Source organism: Tupaia chinensis, unplaced genomic scaffold (assembly GCF_000334495.1).
Source record: "Tupaia chinensis unplaced genomic scaffold, TupChi_1.0 Scaffold149131_1, whole genome shotgun sequence".
In the NCBI taxonomy this organism is placed as follows: Eukaryota; Metazoa; Chordata; class Mammalia; order Scandentia; family Tupaiidae; genus Tupaia; species Tupaia belangeri.
In genome coordinates, this window is record NW_006208977.1 from 2,026,605 (window position 1) to 2,044,617 (window position 18,013).

General features: G+C 41.8%; 1 protein-coding gene and 1 long non-coding RNA gene across 2 annotated transcripts in view; one reads left to right on the forward strand and one right to left on the reverse strand.

Moving 5' to 3' along the window:
• The window catches only part of COX10 (cytochrome c oxidase assembly factor heme A:farnesyltransferase COX10), a 171,129-nt gene extending 158,917 nt beyond the window's left edge, over positions 1–12,212 (reverse strand). The window contains exons 1-3 of the mRNA XM_006170897.3: positions 12,070–12,212; positions 4,134–4,267; positions 848–1,169 (exon numbers count right to left, since the gene is read on the reverse strand). Of these exons, the coding sequence (XP_006170959.1) occupies positions 848–1,169; positions 4,134–4,267; positions 12,070–12,112 (499 nt within the window). The 5' untranslated portion in view covers positions 12,113–12,212. The remainder of the gene's footprint in view (positions 1–847; positions 1,170–4,133; positions 4,268–12,069) is intronic.
• Positions 12,213–12,394: 182 nt separating this feature from the next.
• The window catches only part of LOC106734144 (uncharacterized), an 8,236-nt gene continuing 2,617 nt past the window's right edge, over positions 12,395–18,013 (forward strand). The window contains exon 1 of the long non-coding RNA XR_001369886.2: positions 12,395–12,705. This is a non-coding gene — a long non-coding RNA (uncharacterized LOC106734144). The remainder of the gene's footprint in view (positions 12,706–18,013) is intronic.

Here is an 18,013-nt window from a genome sequence, read left to right on the forward strand (position 1 = left end):
TCCTTCTCTATTCTCAAAAGCCTCCCTGTCTCGTCTCTTCATTTGTCTCAATAACATTATTGACCATTTTCTGCCCTCAAAGAGCACCTGGTTTAAGTTTATCATTCACTCATTAGATTCTCCTCATTTTCAATCAGGAAGAAAGAGGATACGAGGTCTTCCCCAGCTTGCAGAATGGTCATTCTGAAACATACCTTGCAAGTGGGCTAGCCCAGAAACAGCTCCGCCTAAGTTTAGCTATGAGAAGGGACAACAACAATGCTGTGCCTGACTCACAGGGTAGCAGTGACTACCAAGTGACATATGAGTTAATACCTAAATATATGCAATACAGGTTGGTATCGTGTGCTAGAATTAGGTGGGAAAAAATACTTCTAAACTTCCATTTAGAAAAAGACTCTATATATTTCAACATACCTAGAACAATCCCAGAGGCCCCACAAGAAGCAAAACACAGAAGTAAGCTGGGGATCCCGAGGGGCCACTATGAATTCAAATCAAGCTCAGTGCTGTAGTTCTCACTCTAAAACTCACGTGGACAGAACTCATTACCTTGTCTTTTTAAAGCAGAACAGGTATAAAAACTCTAAGAGCAAAGAAATAGGCAGGATAAACATTCTACCTGAATTGCGAATGAGAGGCTATTTTCAGTCCAACACTTACAGGTGATACTATAGAATACCCTGTAAATGGAATTAAGAAAGTTTTATTTTGAATCCTCATTAAGTTGGAGAGTGGAAAAAGACTAAACACCTAGAGAGGATCTGAAGTTTCAAATGATTGTTTTTGAGGCAGTAAAAATAAAAGTTTCAAGTAGTCATCTAATTATAGCAGAAAAACAAGGTACCTGTGAGTTTGATTTTGGACAGTCGGGCCAAAATTCCTGGCAAATCATCCATGTGCAGCTTCATCTCTTTCCATTGCTTCTCCTCTTTCGTCTCTTTTCCCAATTCCATTGTGCCTTCAACTATGGAGGCAGAATCTAGTGCTATCAGTTCCTTTTCATTCGGCTTTCTGGGCAAAGACAGGCTTTGGGGTGGAAGAGGTCTTATCTCATAGATTTCTTCTTTGGCTTGATGTGAAGATGTTTTCTCAAGGAAAGGAGTTGCTGCTGGTTCTGGCTTCGGTTTTACTTGCTGGTTGAGGCTTCTGTTCAGTTGTGTGACATACTAAACAAAAAAACACATCTTACTATCGAACTAAGGCCCACCTATGTGCAGAGGAGCCCACAGGTGAGACGCAGTGCTCCACAGGCTAAGGGACCACGTGGGATGCCCGGGTTCAATTCCCAGTCCAACCTACGGACTGGGTGTGGTGGTGTGTACCTTTAATCCCCTCAGTTTGGGAGGCTGAGGCAGGAGGTTCATAAACTCAAGACTGGCCTACCTATAAGAGTCAGCCAGATATGGTGGCAGGAGCTTGTAAATCCCACCTGGGAGGCTAAGGCAGGATTACAACAGTGAAAGCCTGTCTTAAAAACAACACAGAACAACAACGACAACAAAACAAAGGCCCCAAATTCTCATAAATGGTCGTTTGGATGTTTAGCAACATCTCCTATCACCCTGCCTTTCATAGTATTTGAAAGATTTTCATATAACTTTAGTATTAGTTAATTTGGCACATATTTAAAGTGCATGTTACATGAAAATCATTATAACTAAGAGACTCGGAGAACAAAACTAATGCCTCCATGACTACTTTAAAATTCTGTGGTTCAGAAACTCTATGAATATCAATTCTTTGAAAGAAAGATGAATTTATTTCTTATTCATCTCCTCCAGAATTTCCCAACATCATACAAGAATCTGGAAATGTAACATTCCAAATACAATGAAAAGTTCATATAATCAAGAGCCCAAGTCAATCTACTGACTTTCCATGTTCTCAGGCAAATAGGGAAGAGAAGCTCAAGGAAGGCATAATCTAGGCCGAGAAGATGTTACATCCAGATGGTATGAGGAATAACACTTGGCTTTAAAGTCAGATATTCTCTATCACTTACTGGCAAAAATAAATGATTCTTACTTAATGAGACATTTTATAGTCTTCAACATACACTTTTATATTGGGGCATCGAAAAAGTCATGATGTGTTTTTCTATGCAAAAATGCATCAAGACTTTTTCTGACGACCTGATAGTTTACATAATATATCTCTCAGTTAATCTCAACAGTTGTTCAACATTCTGGGCCATTATTAGTATCTGGTTCTTTCTTTAATTTACAGATGAGAAAAGCAAGCCTCAGAAATAAACTGACTTAACCAAGAGTCAAAATCTGGTTATAGGTGGCCCTGGGACATGGAGCCACCTATGATGATAACTAGTTAAGTGCCTTTTATACCACAAAGTCTTTTTTTTTTTAAGAGGTTTTTTGCTATAGGGCACGTGCGCTCACCGGACCGAAAGAGAGAGAGACACAGAGACAGAAAGCGAGAAATCACCCCCCAGGGGAGATGGCCACGCCACAATCCCTTCTCCTCCATTCTCCTCTCAGGATCTTGGGCACGAACGCACAAGCGCCCGGCTTGAGTTTTAAGCCACCAGGTCCGGGACGCAAACCGCAGTCGACTACGTGGGAGTCCAGCAACATAGCCATTACGCTAACTGCTGGTCCCCGTACCATAAAGTCTTGAGATCACATATACTAGTCTTAAAAACAATTACAAACTCGTGAGTGGTTTGAGTTCTATTTACATAAAAAAGGCATTATACATATTGAATCTTCTCATCTAAATATGCATTATCCTTGACTTGTAATTTAAACAGTCTAAACATTTCTAGAAATTTAAATCTTTTATCAAAAGACTGCTTTTATTAAGATTTTAAATTGGTTTTCAGCTTTAAGTTAGAGGTATTAAGGTAATTAATTTTTCAGTTAGACATATTTTGGTAAAAAATGAGAGAAATATCAAATACGACTTCTTTCATGCTTCATTTTAATGACGAGTTTTGAGGTACTGTTGCACCATTCTATGACCCTTTTCTATCTGAGAAAATGCAAATGCCCTCATGAATAATCAAGAATAAGTTACCATGTTGCCCACAATATCATGGAGTCAACTTAGTTTTTTTTTTAAAAAAATAAAATAGGGAACCAGCAGTTAGCGTAATGGCTATGTCACTGGACTACCACGTAGTCGACTGCGGTTCGTGTCCCGGACCCGGTGGCTTAAAACTCATGCTGGGCGCGTGTGCGTGCATGCCCAAGATCCCGGGAGGAGAATGGAGGAGAAGGGATTGCGGCGTGACCATCCCCCCTGGGGGGTGATTTCTCGCTTTCTGTCTCTATGTCTCTCTCTGTCTGTCTGGCGAGCGCACGCGCCCTATAGTGAAAACAAACAAACAAACAAACAAACAAACAAAAAAACCTCTCTAAAATAAAATAAAAGAGTTGAAATAGGGCCAGCTGGTGGCTTGATGGTTAAGGGGCTGAATCCCATGTGGCTGACTATCCAGGTTCAGCCCTGCACCCTAAGGCTTGAAAAACACACGAGGAGCATGTACATGCATGCCCAAAATCCCAAGAGGAAAATAGAGCAAATGGATCACAGAATGGCCATCTCCCTAGGTGGTGCTTTCACACTTTCTCTGTCTCTGTCTCTATCTCTCTAGTGAGCACATGCACCCATAGTAAAAAACTGAAATAAAATTAAAAAAAAAAAAAAAGAAGAATTGAAATATATTATCAAGGCAAATTGCCCAGGAAATTACAAAAATTCTAAACCTACCAGAAAGACATGTGTTAAATATACTGCTGATTTGAAAAAAACAAGGACCCACTCTTAAAGCAATTATTTCAGCAGTACTGATATTCACAAACTTGAAAAAATGTAAAAAGATGCATCATAACAGCTCAGATTTTCCTAATTTTAGCCTAGTTAAAGATGCCAGAGGCTATGAATCTTTGTCCAAACTTAATAAGTTCAGGATCATACCTTTAACCTCAAATGTTAGAATTATTCTGGCTTCAGTTAGAAATAAGAGATTAAAGTTTTGGGTAAACTTAAGAGGACATCGATCAAAAGTCCTTTTCAAATAGCACGTCTCAAAACTTTTCTTATATTCCCCTCAGGCAGAGAAAGCATGAGCAAGGCAGAAAGCAAGAGCAAGAATGGTCTTCTGAACATACCATGCGTTTGAGGAAGTTCAAATGCTGAAATGTAACCCACTGCTTATTGACATTCCTGAAAAGACGCATAAACTTGTGAGGGGATTCCTGCATGGCTCTTCTTTCTAGATACCAAACACATCCTCCTACCCGACCTATAATAGAAAGAAGAAAAAGAAATGTTAAAATAATTACTGCTTCTGGGGCCAGATGGTGGCATAAGTGTAATGCAATTGGATCCACGTGGAAAAGTTATGGGTTCATGTCCTGAAAGCTCCCTCTACACGCCAGGGGTGCACATGTGTGAGACCATGCATGATCCAGGCTGGCTAAGATTGAGAGTAAATCAGGAATCAGCAGTTGGCGTAATGGCTATGTCGCTGGACTCCCATGTAGTCGACTGCGGTTCAAGTCTCAGACCCGGTGGCTTAAACTCACGCCGGGCGCGTGTGCCCGCGTGCCCAAGAGCCCAAGAGGAGAATGGAGGAGAAGGGAGTGCGGCGTGGCCATCCCCCCGGGGGGGTGATTTCTCACTTTCTGTCTCTGTCTCTCTCTGTCTTTCTGGCGAGCGTATGCGCCCTATAGCGAAAACCTCTCCAAAAAAAAAAGATTGAGAGTAAATCAATCCATAAAGATCTTGTTGGGAGTGCTTTTCTCTGCCTCTCTCTCATGGACAAAATAAATAAGTAAACTTCAAAAATGGCAATGCTCTTCACCAAATGATGACAACACTTACCCAAAGGCAAGGTCAACCAACAAGTTTAGTGCTACTTCTATGTGAGAACTCTGAAATGATCTAATCCAGATTTATAGATAAATGCAATTTATCAACATTACTCATTGTTAAAACCAGTGTTATTCTTCAGCAGGGCTAGGGAAAACTTTTTTCCAAGATCATTATGCTTTTAGTGTATTAAATGTTAAAATGACCATACTGTAGATCTTTTAAAGAAGACACTACAAAACAACTACTTCAGTCTTCTTTTTAAAGTAGAAAGTAAAAAGTACAATTTTCCTCAATAAGTGACAGTAGGTTGAAATACTTATATTTTAGGTTAATATTTGACCATATAGGATAAAATAACTAAAAACAAAAAGAAAATAGTTCTCAATCAATTATGACTCTTTCAACCTAGTTAGTAATAAGCCATTTTTGTTGTGCCCAAATTTGGCCATTAATCATTCTATTGATACTCTATTTTCTCTCAAATATGAACAAAGTCAACACTTCATCTCCAGCCTCATTCTATTCAAACCTTCAACAATCTGTGGAACACTGTAGATTTTCCCTTGTTAAGTCTATCTTCCTCGGGTCAGCAGGTGGCATGGTGGTTAAGGCACTGGACTCCTACATGGGGGACAGCGGACAGAGTCCTGGACCTGGTGGCTGGAAAGTTCACCAGCTGCATACGTGTGCATACCTAAAATTCCAGTAGGAGACTGGAAAAGAAAAGATTGCAATGTGGCCATCCCCTCCCTGGTGATTTCTCACTTTCCCTCTCATTGTCTCTGTGTCTCTCAATCACACACATCCTATGGCAAAAGACTAAAAAACTAACTAACTGACTAACTAACTAAATAAATAAATAAAAGGCGGTAAGTCTGTCTGCTCACAGTTTCCATGATACTGTAAGTTCCTGGTTCTCCACTATCCTCTTCTTAGTTTCCTTTCGAGTCTCCTCTTGCTGAGTCTATCACTTTAAGGTAATTGTGTCCCCACTTTTCTGACCACTGAGCAAATGCCATTACAGGGCAATTTCTAAGCTTCAGTCCATTTGAGGCATCATGTCTACTTCCAACTGCTCTCTTGTATCTTCTCCACATGAATAGGTTGCACTATCTCTTTACGAAAGACTTTATTCTTTCTTGACTCTTTACTGTCCTCTACTGCAAATAAAACCACTACCACTAAGATTTCAGGAGCATCTCGAACACTTCCTTTATCACCCGACAATCCCGTCCAGCCAACTCTGAAATAAAGGTCAGTCTGTTCACCTCTTTCCCTCTCTACTGATACAGACCCTTATCACCCTACATTGGACTCTGGTTAAGAGTAGCAGGCTTAATGTCAGTCATCATGCTATCAGTAAGGTCCTTTCTCCTCCAATTCACATTCCACAGAGCCAACAGTTTTCTCCCTGAGGTCCAGAACACCTACTACTCACCCAAGCATGTACACACAACCTAAAGAAACAATTTTGCCTCATCACCATCCATGAAGCAGAGGATGTGTTCCACAACTTGTTCAAATCTGCTTGCACTCCCCTCTGCCTATCAAATTTTCAAAGTCTTCAACTGCTTTATCACTTACACCATGTTTATGGCACTTCTTAATGTGAAGTGTTTCTAATTGTTTCACACCATGTTTTATAACTCCTTGATAGCAGGGATTCTCCTTTACTCAGCTTTACACAACTAGCAAAATACTTTCCATATAAGAGCAAAGTCATGTTTGATGACTGGATAGCTTCCTGGACTGTGAAAAGGAGAATTATCACTTCCCTTTGAAATACACAGCAATTATCAAACCAGTTTTTCACTGAAACTGTATTCTCAAAGCTCAGTTTATTATGACATGGTTGTTTTCCACACATATGAATACATGTTTGCCTGTACACACATACATGAAGGAATGGCAGCATTTCCTTTCTTTTTTTGTTTTGGAGAGGTTTTTGCTATAGGGTGAGTGCACTTGCCAGAAAGAGAGAGTTAGAGAGACAGAAAGCGAGAAATCACCCCCCGGGGGGATGGCCACACCACAATCCCTTCTCCTCTATTCTCCTCTCAGGACCTTGGGCACGTGCACACGCGCGCCCAGTGTGAGTTTTAAGCCACCGGGTCTGGGACTCGAACCGCGGTCAACTACATGGGAATCCAGCGACATAGCCATTACACTAACTGCTGGTCTCAGAATGGCAGCATTTCCTGAAACTTTCTTTGAAATCAGTTTTCTGACAATTCAAATTTTATTTATTTTTTGATAATGTGTATTTCTCTTTTTCTAACTTTAGCATCTTTCTTTAAGAAAGTAGTACTTGTTTTTAATTGTCAGATTGCACACGTATGCACCAGAGAGAAAGACAGAGAGGGAAGAGAAAGCACCTCCCAATGGTTGTACAGTCATGACATAATCCCTTTCCCTCCCTTTCTCCATCCTGTTAGGACTTGGGACACACATACACACCCAGTGATTTTATCTAAGCTGCCAGAGCCAAGATTCAAATTGCAGTCCACCATGTAAGATCCAGTTCCCTTAACCACTAGGCCGTGGGACTCCCCCAGAAAAAGCAGGATTTTACTATTAAAAGACTATGTCTAAGAAACATCAAGTCCTTAATTCTAAAACCAGTTACGAGTTTATATTGTACAATGAGAAGCATTTTATTCTTTTTAAAGAAAGATTTTTGCTAACGTGTGTGTGTGTGTGTGTGTGTGTGTGTGTGTGTGTGTGTGTATTCACCAGGAAGACAGAGATGGAGAGACACAAAGTGAGAAATCACCTCCGTCCGGGGGGGGTGGGGATGTGGGGGTGGCGAGGATGGCCACGCCACAGTCTCTTCTACTCCATTCTCCTCTCAGGATTTTGGGCATGCACACATACGCGTCCAGCGTAAGTTTCAAGTCACTGGGTCTAGGACTTGAACTGTGGTTAGCCAGGTGGTAGTCTAGCATCCCAACCACTACAACACCTGCTGGTCCCAAGAAATGTATTTTCTATGAGAACTACCTAGGAAAATATCTCTTAAGATCAAGTGGGCCAGGACCAGCCCGCTGACCCAGAGGTTAAGGAAGCCAGATCTTACATGGCTGACTGAGTGATTCAAGTCTTGGACCTGGCAGCTTGAGAACTATATCCCAGTATATTTCTTCTATATATTTGCATGTGTACATGCCCAAAAATCTCAATAGGAAGGAGAATGGGGAAGGGATTGTGGTGGCAAAACCACACCCCACTGGGACATATTTCTTTCCTCCCGTCTCTGACAAATTAAAAACAAAAACAAAAGGATTAAGTGGGCCACACTGAGATTTTACAAAAGGGTAGTGTTACCAGACAACTGTGTGGACGTGGCCTGATCGCATGTTGCACAGTAAGCCAATTTTCGAGACAATGAGAGTTTACTTAGAGGAACACTTTATTAAGGGACATATTAACTGGGAGAATGGTAGAGTCCAAGACCCTTAAAGTTCTGTCTCCATGACTGAGGAACAAGCAAGGATTTTAAACATAAATCAGGGATGTGAGGATGTGGGGGTCTGGGAGTAGGCATCCAGGGCTTTTCCAAAATGGTTTCTATGTCACCTGTAATGGACGGTGCTGTTTTCTTGGTGTCCAGCAGTCTCTAGGAGGGTCTAGAGCAAGATGTTAGTGACAAGCCTGTTCTAGGTAAAAAACTCAAGACAAAGAACCCTTAGGACATTTGGATCTTCAATCTTTATACGCTACTTATGATTATGTCTTGCAAAAGTTGCACAGTGAAGGCTATCACAATGTAGTCATTACAGGACCAAAATCACAGTGTTCAGATAGTATCTGTCAATCAGGAGAAAATAGAGCTTGAGCTCAGCTTATTATATAAAATAAATTACCTAGATTCTAGGCACATTTCTTTTCCTTTGCCTGGTAAATGTTACTTTCAAAACTAAACAAATAAAAAAATTATTTTTCAATTTTCAGGAGCCCAGTATCGGCAGTAAGGACCAAAAAAAAAAAAAAAAAAAAAACAGCTAGAAAACTGCACTTACAAATGATTAAAACAAAACAAAACAAAACAAAACAAAACAAAACAAAACAAAAAAAACCCTCCATTTTGCCAAAGCATATCACATCTCTAAAAGTGAGTGCCTAGAAACTGAAAGACATTTCAGGTCTATTTGAAGATACAGGGCTTATAATACATCCATTAAACAATCTGGAAACATGATCATATCCACTCTTCCCTATATGAATCATGACTGTAAGCAGACAGGGGGTTGAAAGGTCCTGAAAAATCCTTTTTTTTTTTTTTTTGGAGAGATTTTCACTGTAGGGCGCGTGCGCTCGCCAGACAGACAGAGAGAGACATAGAGACAGAAAGCGAGAAATCATCCCCCAGGGAGGATGGTCACGCCGCAATCCCTTCTCCTCCATTCTCCTCTCGGGATCTTGGGCACGCACGCACACGTGCCCGGTGTGAGTTTTAAGCCACCGGGTCCGGGACACGAACCGCGGTCGACTACGTGGGAGTCCAGCGACATAGCCATTACGCTAACTGCTGGTTCCCAAAAATCCTTTTTTTTAAGAGAGATTTTGCTATAGGGTGTATATGGTCTCCAGAGAGACAGAAAGTGAGTAATCACCCCCCAGGTGGGATGGCTATGCCACAGTACCTTCTCCTCCATTCTCCTCCCAGGTCTTGGGCATGTATGTACATATGCCCAGTGTGAGCTTTAAGTTGACAGGTCCGGGACTCAAACCATAGTCTACTATGTGGGAGTTCAGCTATGTAACTATTACTCTCTCTGCTAATCCCAGCCTGAAATTTTTTAATGGCTACAAAATACTTTGAACTACTATTAGTAAAATCAGACAGCACCATCAGACTCCTGATACAGCCTATTACCCTTCTCTGCCACCCCTTCCAACCATGTTGTTCTTCCTCATTAAAACTCTCTTAGTAAATCTGTTTTTTTTTTCTTTTTTGGAGAGGTTTTTGCTATAGGGCGCATGCGCTTGCCAGAAAGACAGAGGAGACAGAGACAGAAAGAGAGAAATCATCCCGCAAGGGGGATGGCCATGCTGCAATCCCTTCTCCTCCATTCTCCTCTCGGGATCCTGAGCATGCATGCACAACGCCCGGCGTGAGTTTAAGCCACCGGGTCCGGGACTCGAACCACGGTCAACTACATGGGAGTCCAGCGACATAGTCATTACTCTAACTGCTGATCCCTTAGTGAATCTTCAAGTGGGTCATAATAAGTTGAACAGACAACTTACTAGTACCTTTTTGGCAATCATGCTCACAGCTTCAGGAAGTAAGCCGTCTATTAATTCCATCTATACTATCACTGCAAAGACCGATGTAGTAAGGAACCACATGAGCCATATGCAGCTCATCTACTGGAAGTCGGGAATTCAGAGCAATCCACGTGACACTGCCCTAGAGGAAGCTGAAAATACAGAACTAGAGGAGAGAAAGACAGTCTGAGGAGGACAAAGAGGAGAAACCAGGACAAAGAGATAATAATTCAAATACTAAGGCAGGAAGAGCCCTGAGTGCCTAGGGTCATGATCAAAGAATATTCACAGTCAGGGATGGTAGAATGTAACAACGAAATTGGGAATAGCAGATGGTATAATAGTTCTGTTGCTAGTCTCTCATGCAGTTCACTGTTTGAGTCCCAGACCCGGCGGCTTAAAACTTATGCCAAGCACATGTGTGTGTGTGTGCCCAAGATCCCAAGAGGAGAACTGAGAAGGGATTGTGGCATAGCCATCCTCCCTGGGGGTGATTTCTTGCTCGCTGTTTCTTCAGCGAACATATACACACTCTATAGCAAAAAAATCTTTCTCTAAAAAAAGAAAAGAGGAATGTAACTAAGAAGTGATGGAAAAAGAACCAGGAGCTGTTTTAAAAATAAATTTTCAGGTGCCAGGTAGGTGGCATGGTGGTTAAGAGTGCTGGAATCCCACATGGTCCACCCTGGCTCCAGTCCAGGCCCAGGTGTCTTGCCTTCTCACTTTCCTTCTCTCTCTCACTATGTCCCTCTCTGGTTAAATTAAAATAAAAAATAAATAAAGTTAAAATAATTCTTTAAAAAAATAACTTTTCATTATAGAAAACGTATGACATGCAAAAGCAGAAGATTACAATGAGCCCCCATTACTTAACGTTCAGCTTCAACAATTACCAAACCTTGCCAATCTTATCTCATCTATACCCCCTCCCACCCTTCACACCAGTTTTTAAACTAGACTGTGCCTTTGTGATTTTCTACTTCAATTATGTCATTTTATAGGTCAATAAATTCAAATCCACAGAAAGTCTATGATTTGCCCTGAGACCTTGAGACCTCCGAGAGACTCATAAAGTAACTTTATGAGAGAGACAGAAGAAAAGAATTTCTAGGAGTATAGTCATCACCATTGCCAGACACTGTGGAAAGCTATATGGTGGGTGAGGCCTGAAAATAAAGTTTCTGGGATGGAACCCAAAGGCAGTCCCTGACTTTGGTCTCTAATAAGAATCACCAGCAATACATTTTACTACAGTCATTAGTTATGACCCTAAAATAATTCTCAACCTCATCTTTAAAATCGCCAACGGGCCAGATTTCATTCACTCACAAATAATTAGAGCCAACAATGTACACCTGTACACTGTAACCTCCTATTTGAAAAGGTGATATTGGATCCGACCTTACGAAGAGCAGAAAAGAACACGCCAGTCTCTAGATACATCTATAACTGGTCCTTAAAGTGAGAAGATGATACCAGGCACCACGCTGATGACACCAAGCCCAAAGTCTGTGGCCCCCTGCAGTTGGCATCATCCTTATGGTCAGGACTGGAACAAGGTTTCTGAGTGGGAGCAAAGTGCTTCCTCTGTCATTATAAAACAGCGACTCGGAACTGAGGCTCCGATAAACCAAAAGGTTTGTGATGTCATGAGATTTTACACAGCCTTCTCCAGCTTCCACAATCTCAAAATCGAAAGCACCAGATACCAGCCCTCCACCCCGACCCCGGGGGAGCAGAATGAAAGGGGCACTGGGAACCATCAAGGTCACGGTGCAAGAGTGGAGCCTAGCTCCGTGGCCTCTTCACTCTGAGCTACTCCAAAGGTCACTACCCCTACCGGTGACCAACCGACCTCGCCAAGGGCTCCCAAGGTTGCAGCCAGCCATACCACGGCCTCGCACGCGACTGAAAGGTGAGATTTTCCCCCCAAGCCCGCCCCCAAGGCAGGTGCAGTACCTGTCAGGAGGCGTGCGGAGAAAGTGTGAGGGCATGCGGCCATAACGCTGGAGTCTGGCCGCGCCCGGGGATCCCTGTGTCCTCGCTCCTCACCGGCTGCTGGGCGCCGCCATCTTTTCCCGCCCCCTGAGAGAGGAGAGCCGCTTCCGGTTCGTCACTTCCGGCGGGCGGACAGCGGGAGGAAAACGTGTGCGGCTGGAAGTGATCCCGAGAGATGTGGCAGGAGACTGCCAGGCCTTAGGGTCCGAGGCCTGAGGTGTGTTCGGGAGACGCTAGAATCCGGTGTGGCGACGTCCTCCTGTAAAAACGCCGAGCGCGGACGGCGTTCTTGCGCCCGCGACCCGGAAGATGAGGCACCCTCTGACCCGATCCCATCCCCGGGGCCGGATGCTGTGGGCAAGGCTGGCGCCCGAGTGCTTATGGCGGATCCAGAGTTCAGTTAGAACACCTCCGGTGACCCCGGGGCCGGGAGGAGCCGCCTCCACTGCCCATCTGATTGTGGCAACGCCTCCGCCTCCCATCTGGGTAGTTATAGCTGCAGCTTTACCGTCTCCGCTGCCTCATGGGAGCCCGGGTGAACTCGAGGTTGGTCCCTGAGCCACATCTGAACCCTCAGAATGTCTCCAGATGAAGAAGGTGCGTGTAGTGGCTAAGATTTGGGGCTCTGGGGCGAGGTCTGTATTCAAGTTCTGGCCTTGTGACCTTGTTTGAGCAGATTACAGCAGTCCTCCGAACCTCGGTGACCTAGTTGTACAACGGGACTCAAAACCGTGTGTCCTACGAGGTGCTTGAGAGAATTAAATAATGCCGACCGCGCATAGGCATAATAAGTTATTATTGTCAGTAGTGCTGTGATTACTAAAGCAGATTTCAGCAGCACACACCCACCCCCCTCGCGTTTCTCATGTTGGGGTTCCAAGTAAAAATACACTGAAGAAAAGATTCAGCTTTTGGAAAAGAAGGAAAAAAATAAGTAGCAAGATTTCGAAGGACAATCTACATCATTTCCAAAGATGAGATGATAGCGATTTTGATTCATCTCAACTCACATTGCTAGGCTGGTGGGGATGCTGTGAAAAATAAGACACCTCCCCCGTTTTGTAGGAGTTTACACTGCCAGTGAAGGAGTAAGGAGTTGTTATTACTTGGAGTAAGTGTGATGGGGTAACTGAGCAAAGGCTGCCGAAACCCAGATGAGGTAACACAGTTCCACGTGGGTGGATTAGGGAAGTCTTCAGAGATTTAAACTTGGTACTCCACAAAAGGAACAGTTTTTGATTTTCCCAACATTCCAGGAAGGGAAAGGATACTGTGACAGAAAAACAAACTCCAGCATTAAATACTGTGTTAAAAGTTTTCAAACTCTTTAGGATTGTCCACATGCTGTTAAAAACATTCAAAGTTTATATCCAGAGCAAAAGTTACCCTTTCATGAGTGGCACATAAAGGCCCCAAACATTTTAAGTAATCTACCCCAAATCATCCAGCTACTTAGTGCCAGAACCATGACCAGAACCCCTGGCATCTGATGCAGTGTTATTTCCACCATGCCATATGTAGCTTGAAAGGTCACAGCTTCTGTGATATAAAAAGTATGGTGTTTCAACTCTGACTGCCTATCAGAATCAGCGATAGCATTTTAAAAAATTAGAGATGATTGAACTACCTCCAGACCTATTAAATCAGAAGGGAGCAGGTGTATGGATAGGGATCTGTAATTTTCTTTTTAAAGCGCCACAGATTATTTTGATACATGGAACTGTGAATACTGGGAAAGCTCAATGTATATGTTATATTCCATATATTCTAAAATATGAATTCCCAAGATCTCTAGGTTTATAATAAATAGGAACTTAATAGACATATAACTCCTTGGCAAACAGATTTTTCCTTTATTTATAAATTAGGACAAGGCATGACCAAATATGTAATGAATGCATAGCTTTGTATTTATTCAGAGAAGCCAGAGTAAATGTTTTATGTGAAAAACACCTAAAAGATGAACATGTTCTGGCTTTATTGGTCAGGAATACATTCATCTACTAATATTTGTACTAAAGTTAGCCAAGGAACCATACCATACCAAAAAGTAATTCGTTGAGATACTGTTGGAAAGAAGGGGGTCCCTGGTTATACACATAGACTCAGACTTCTTATGGCTGCAAGTGGGGGAGAGAATAATAGCATTGCAGTGATCAGCTTAGGCCAGTCACAGTTCTTCACTGTAGACCTAGCATATTGCTGTCCAGAATCAAATTAATTTTAGACTAAGAAAGAAGTCAGGGATGGATTTTGCATAAATGACTAAAAGATTCAAACCACAACTTAGTTCAACCCTCTATTTTCCAAACAGTGTGAATACCATTATTTTATGAAATTCCTTGAGAACTTGGGAAGTTTTAATTCTTTAAACCATTATTTTTTTGCTAAAGACATTACTTTTATTACATCATAATTTTAGAGAGTTTAGTTATTTTATTCAGTTGTATGTTAATATGATCACTAACTACAGTTATGACTTGTTTACGTATTTTAAAACATGAATGTAAGTAATCAGTGGTAAAGATTTGTACCTGTCTCTTAAAGTAAATATTAAAAAACTTAACCTAGATACTGACTCTTTGTATTATTTTCCTTAAAGTTTTGGCACTCAGTTCAAAACTAAGCTGTGTTCTAGTCCCACCGTGTCTGATGAGATACCACTTCATACCCAGTCAGATGGCTATAATCAGAAAGTAAAATAACAACAATTAGCATGCATATGGAGAATTAGAACATTAATACATTGCTTATAGGAATAGAAAATGTGGCCACTTTGGAAAACGGTTCAACTGTTTCTCAGTAAGTTACACATAGAGCTGTATGACCCAACATTTCCTCTCCCAGGGATATACCCAAGAGAAGTGAAAATAGGTTTCTACACAAACATTTGTACAAGAATATTCTTAATAGCATTACTTACAAGAGTCAAAAAGTAGACATAGGTCTAGGTCCATCAGCTGATCAATATATAAATATAAGTGGTGTATCCATCCCGTGGAATATTATTTGGCCATTACATAAGAATAAAGTGCTCAATCGTACCATGACCATGAAAAGATAGCGAGTGGAGGAAACCCAGTTACAAAAGACCTCATATTGGATGGTTCCATTTCTATGAAATGTCCAGAATAACAAAATCCAGAGACAGATTACCTAGATCTTGGAGAGAGGATAGAGGGAAAAAGAGTGTCTACTAATAGGTACAGGATTTACTTGGTCAGGAGAGGATGAAAACGTTCTAAAATTGATTGTGATAATGGTTGCACAACTCTGAATATACTAAAAATTGAATTACGCACTTTAAGTGGGTGAATGAATTATATGGAATGTGATTATCTCTCAATAAACCTGTTAAATTACCCCCCCCCCCAAAAAAGTCATAAAAATCCCTAAGGGTAAAATCAAGGAAACCAAAAGTGACAATGCCATGTTGGACAGACTCGTCATCATCTAGCAATAGCTCTCCTTTCCTCATGTAGATAACTGTCTAGCATAAAGGCATGTTTCAGCCTCCCTTGCCGCTTGGCATGGCTTGGTGACTAATTCTGGATAGTGGCACACAAGTGTAAGTCATGTGTTTAATTAACTTCTTTAAGATTTGTGTTATAGGGTGTGTGTGCTTGCCAGAGAGAGAGAAAGTGAAAAACCACCTGCAAGAGGGATTGACCATGCTGTGGTCCCTTTTCTTCCATACCTCTCTCAGGGTTTGGGGCACATGTGCCCCGGCATGAGTTTCAAGCCACAGGGTTTAAGATTCAAACTGTTGTCAGCCATGCAGGAATCCACTACCTTAACCACCACTATGCCACCTGCTGGCCCCAATGTATTTAACTTCTTTTTTAAAAAAAAATTTTTTTAAGAGATTTTTTTTGTTAGCGGGTATGAGCACCACACAGAGACAGAGAGACAGAAAGAGAGAAATCACTCACCCCAGGGGGGATGGCCATGCTGCAGTCCCTTCTCCATTCTCCTCTTGGGATCTTGAGCATGCATGCACACACACATGCCTGTTGTGAGTTTGAAGCCACCTGGTCTGGGACTCAAACCACAGTTGACTCTGTGGGAGTCCAGTGATGTAACTATTATGCCATCTCAATGTATTTAACTTACAAGTGCTCTTAGCACGAGGGATCAAATCCTTTCATGCTGACTAGAAAGCTGATGAGGTGGCTGGAACTTGAAAAACATTTTGGACCATGAGAAACAAGATAGATGACTTCTAGATTCCTACAGCATGTGGAACTGCAGTGTTAGATCTAGACTGGTTTGATGAGAAATAAATTTCTAACTTAATAGTGTTACTATTTTTTTTTTGTCATTTACTGTACTTAATCTAAACCGATATACTTTTTTTTTTTGGAGAAGTTTTTGCTATAGGGCACGTGCACTCACCAGACAGACAGACAGAGACAGAGAGACAGAAAGCGAGAAATCACCCCCCAGGGGGGTTGGCCACGCTACAATCTCTTCTCCTCCATTCTCCTCTCAGGATCTTGTGCACGCATGCACACACGCCGGAGTGAGTTTAAGTCATCGGGTCCAGGACTTGAACTGCAGTCGACTACATGGGAGTTCAGTGACATAGCCATTATGCTAACTGCTGGTCCCACCAATATACTTTTAATGGAACTAGAGATTCACAGTAAAGATATATGAGCTAATGTGCCTGGCTCATAGCTCAAAAAATGATAGGCGTTACTATTAAATGACTCCATAAGCTTCAGTAAGCAGCTGAAATAAAATGTTTATAGTTTTTAAAAACCTTTTCAGAGGGAAAATTTAAGGGCTGTAATATTTTGAAAATGTAGTGAAGCACTTTTATGAAGTTTATGGATCTCAGAATCTAAAGAAAGCAAATCTCTTTTTCTTTCTTTTTTTTTTTTTTTGAAATAAGAATTTGTATATGCCTCCTATGCTATTTAGTAATGAAGGCAACTTGAGTTTAGACAGTTGGTCCCAATTTGTCTGACAAAATTTGTGATGTGGAAAATGGGAATTATTTCACAGATGGTTCTAAAGACCATCTGACTTCCTTATTCCCATTTTTCACCATACTAACTTCTCGCTTATAATTTGTTCACCAGAGTAGATTCTGCTTAATATTCTGAGATGAAGGCACCCTCTTCTCTTCTCAAAGAGAAATGTCAATACAGATAGTTTAAAAATAAGGATATTCATGGACTTGCTTCTAAGAGAGTCAATCCCTTGGAGAGATGACCAAAAGAGATTAAAATATGTTTTCTTTGGGAGAGGTTTATGCTATAGGGTGCATGTGCTAGCCAGAAAGACAGAGAGAGACAGAGAGATAGAAAGCGAGAAATCCCCCCCCAGGGGGAATGGCCACTCTGCCATCCCTTCTCCATTCTCCTCTCGGGATCTTGGGCATGCACGCACACGTGCCTGGTGTGAGTTTAAGCCACCGGGTCCAGGACTCGAACCACGGTCAGCAACATGGGAGTTCAGCGACATAGCCGTTACGCTAACTGCAGGTCCCTAAAATATGTTTTCAATGAACATTTTCATTGAGGAGTCAATCTCTTGAGATTCCTGGCTTGTAGATTTTCCTTGCTCTCAGGATATACTCAAAATTCCTACCCTTTATCTTTGAGGGTTCTTCCCCTGGTCCTGTGATGGTGAGAATGGGTGTGATAAGACTGGCCTGGGTATTTCTCTTGCTTGAGAGACTCTTTTGTTTTGAAAGAGACCCTGAAAACAGGAGACTGCTCAGGCTTCTTCTAGTAAGACCCACCAGAACTAGCCCTGCTCCCAGCATAAGGGCTTCACCAATGGGTATAGGGTCAGGCTTTGTGTGATAATAAGCATTGGCTTTTATCTGGCCATTCCCTCCATGGAGGCCTAATGAAGATAGCCACTACTATAGTAGGTAGGAAACTTTGGTGTA